General features: G+C 38.1%; 1 protein-coding gene across 1 annotated transcript; it reads right to left on the bottom strand.

Moving 5' to 3' along the window:
• Nucleotides 1-12: 12 nt before the first annotated feature.
• Nucleotides 13-731, bottom strand: LOC108682662 (the record flags this gene model as incomplete). The annotated part of the gene is given in 2 exon segments (XM_018171875.1): nucleotides 13-227; nucleotides 545-731. Coding segments are annotated over 2 exon segments (402 nt in total), but the record flags the coding sequence as incomplete, so codon positions are not given.
• Between the last annotated feature and the right edge of the window lie 320 nt (nucleotides 732-1051).

Genomic DNA, 1051 nt, shown 5'->3' with positions numbered 1-1051 from the left:
CACTCCACTCACCCTGGAGTTGACTGGAGCACCGCACTCCACCAGGAGAGAAAGGCATCCACCACATCCAACCCTCGCCGCCATGTGAATCATACGCTCCACGTGCTCCACTTGCTCCACTTCGGCTCCAGATGATCTCCGCATCCCGATTGCTCCACTGGAGCGGCGTCTCAACTCCAACTCCACCTTGAGATCCCGAGTTTCGTGCTCCAACTCCAACGCTGAGGCTGAAAATCAACAATAATTATTAAGAAATTTTTTTCTAATTCTGTTCATACATAAAAATTTGTTATAATTTTTATTGAAAACTTACAAAAAAATTAATTTTTTGCAAGTTGAAACCATCAATTAAATTTTAATATAAAACATTTCCATAAAATTAATTTATCAATGAATTGTCAATTAAATTTTAATATAAATATTTTCCATACAATTGTTTTATCTACAAAATTAATTTTTCGTGAAATTTTCACCAATTTTTTTAATCCGAAAATTTTTTCTAATCTGAAAGCCGTGGGGACGTGAAAAATATCCTAGGACTCACCAGCCTCCGCGTCTCTGGGGCCTTGGGGACGTGGCCTGGTGGCCAGGGGGACTTGTATGGCCTCAATGTCCTCCCCCCTGGAGGGGCGGCCAGACCACCCGTCCTCCCCGTCCACCGGATGCTCCTCTCTGATGGCCAAGTCTCCCCCAGCCTCCAGCAGCAGCCGCAGCATCGCCACGCAGCGGCCCTGGCCATTACCATCATTTATTATTATTTATTATTATTATTATGCTGATTATGAATTATTATATTTAATATGAATTATTATAATAATTGTAAATTATTATAATTAATATAAATTATTATGATTTATATAAATTACTATACTTATTATAAAATATCATAATTAATATAAGTTATTGTAATTGTTAAACATTATTATAATTATAATAAGTAATTTTATTATAAAAATTATCATCATTGTCCATGACTAACGTGAGCGTGCGTGAGTGTGACTAACATGAGCGTGCGTGAGTGTGACTGACATGAGCGTGCGTGAGTGTGACT

Source organism: Hyalella azteca, unplaced genomic scaffold, assembly GCF_000764305.2.
Source record: "Hyalella azteca isolate HAZT.00-mixed unplaced genomic scaffold, Hazt_2.0.2 contig9769, whole genome shotgun sequence".
Classification (NCBI taxonomy): domain Eukaryota; kingdom Metazoa; phylum Arthropoda; class Malacostraca; order Amphipoda; family Hyalellidae; genus Hyalella; species Hyalella azteca.
The sequence above is the reverse complement of the archived record's forward strand: the minus strand, read 5'-3'. Positions and strand labels throughout refer to the sequence as shown.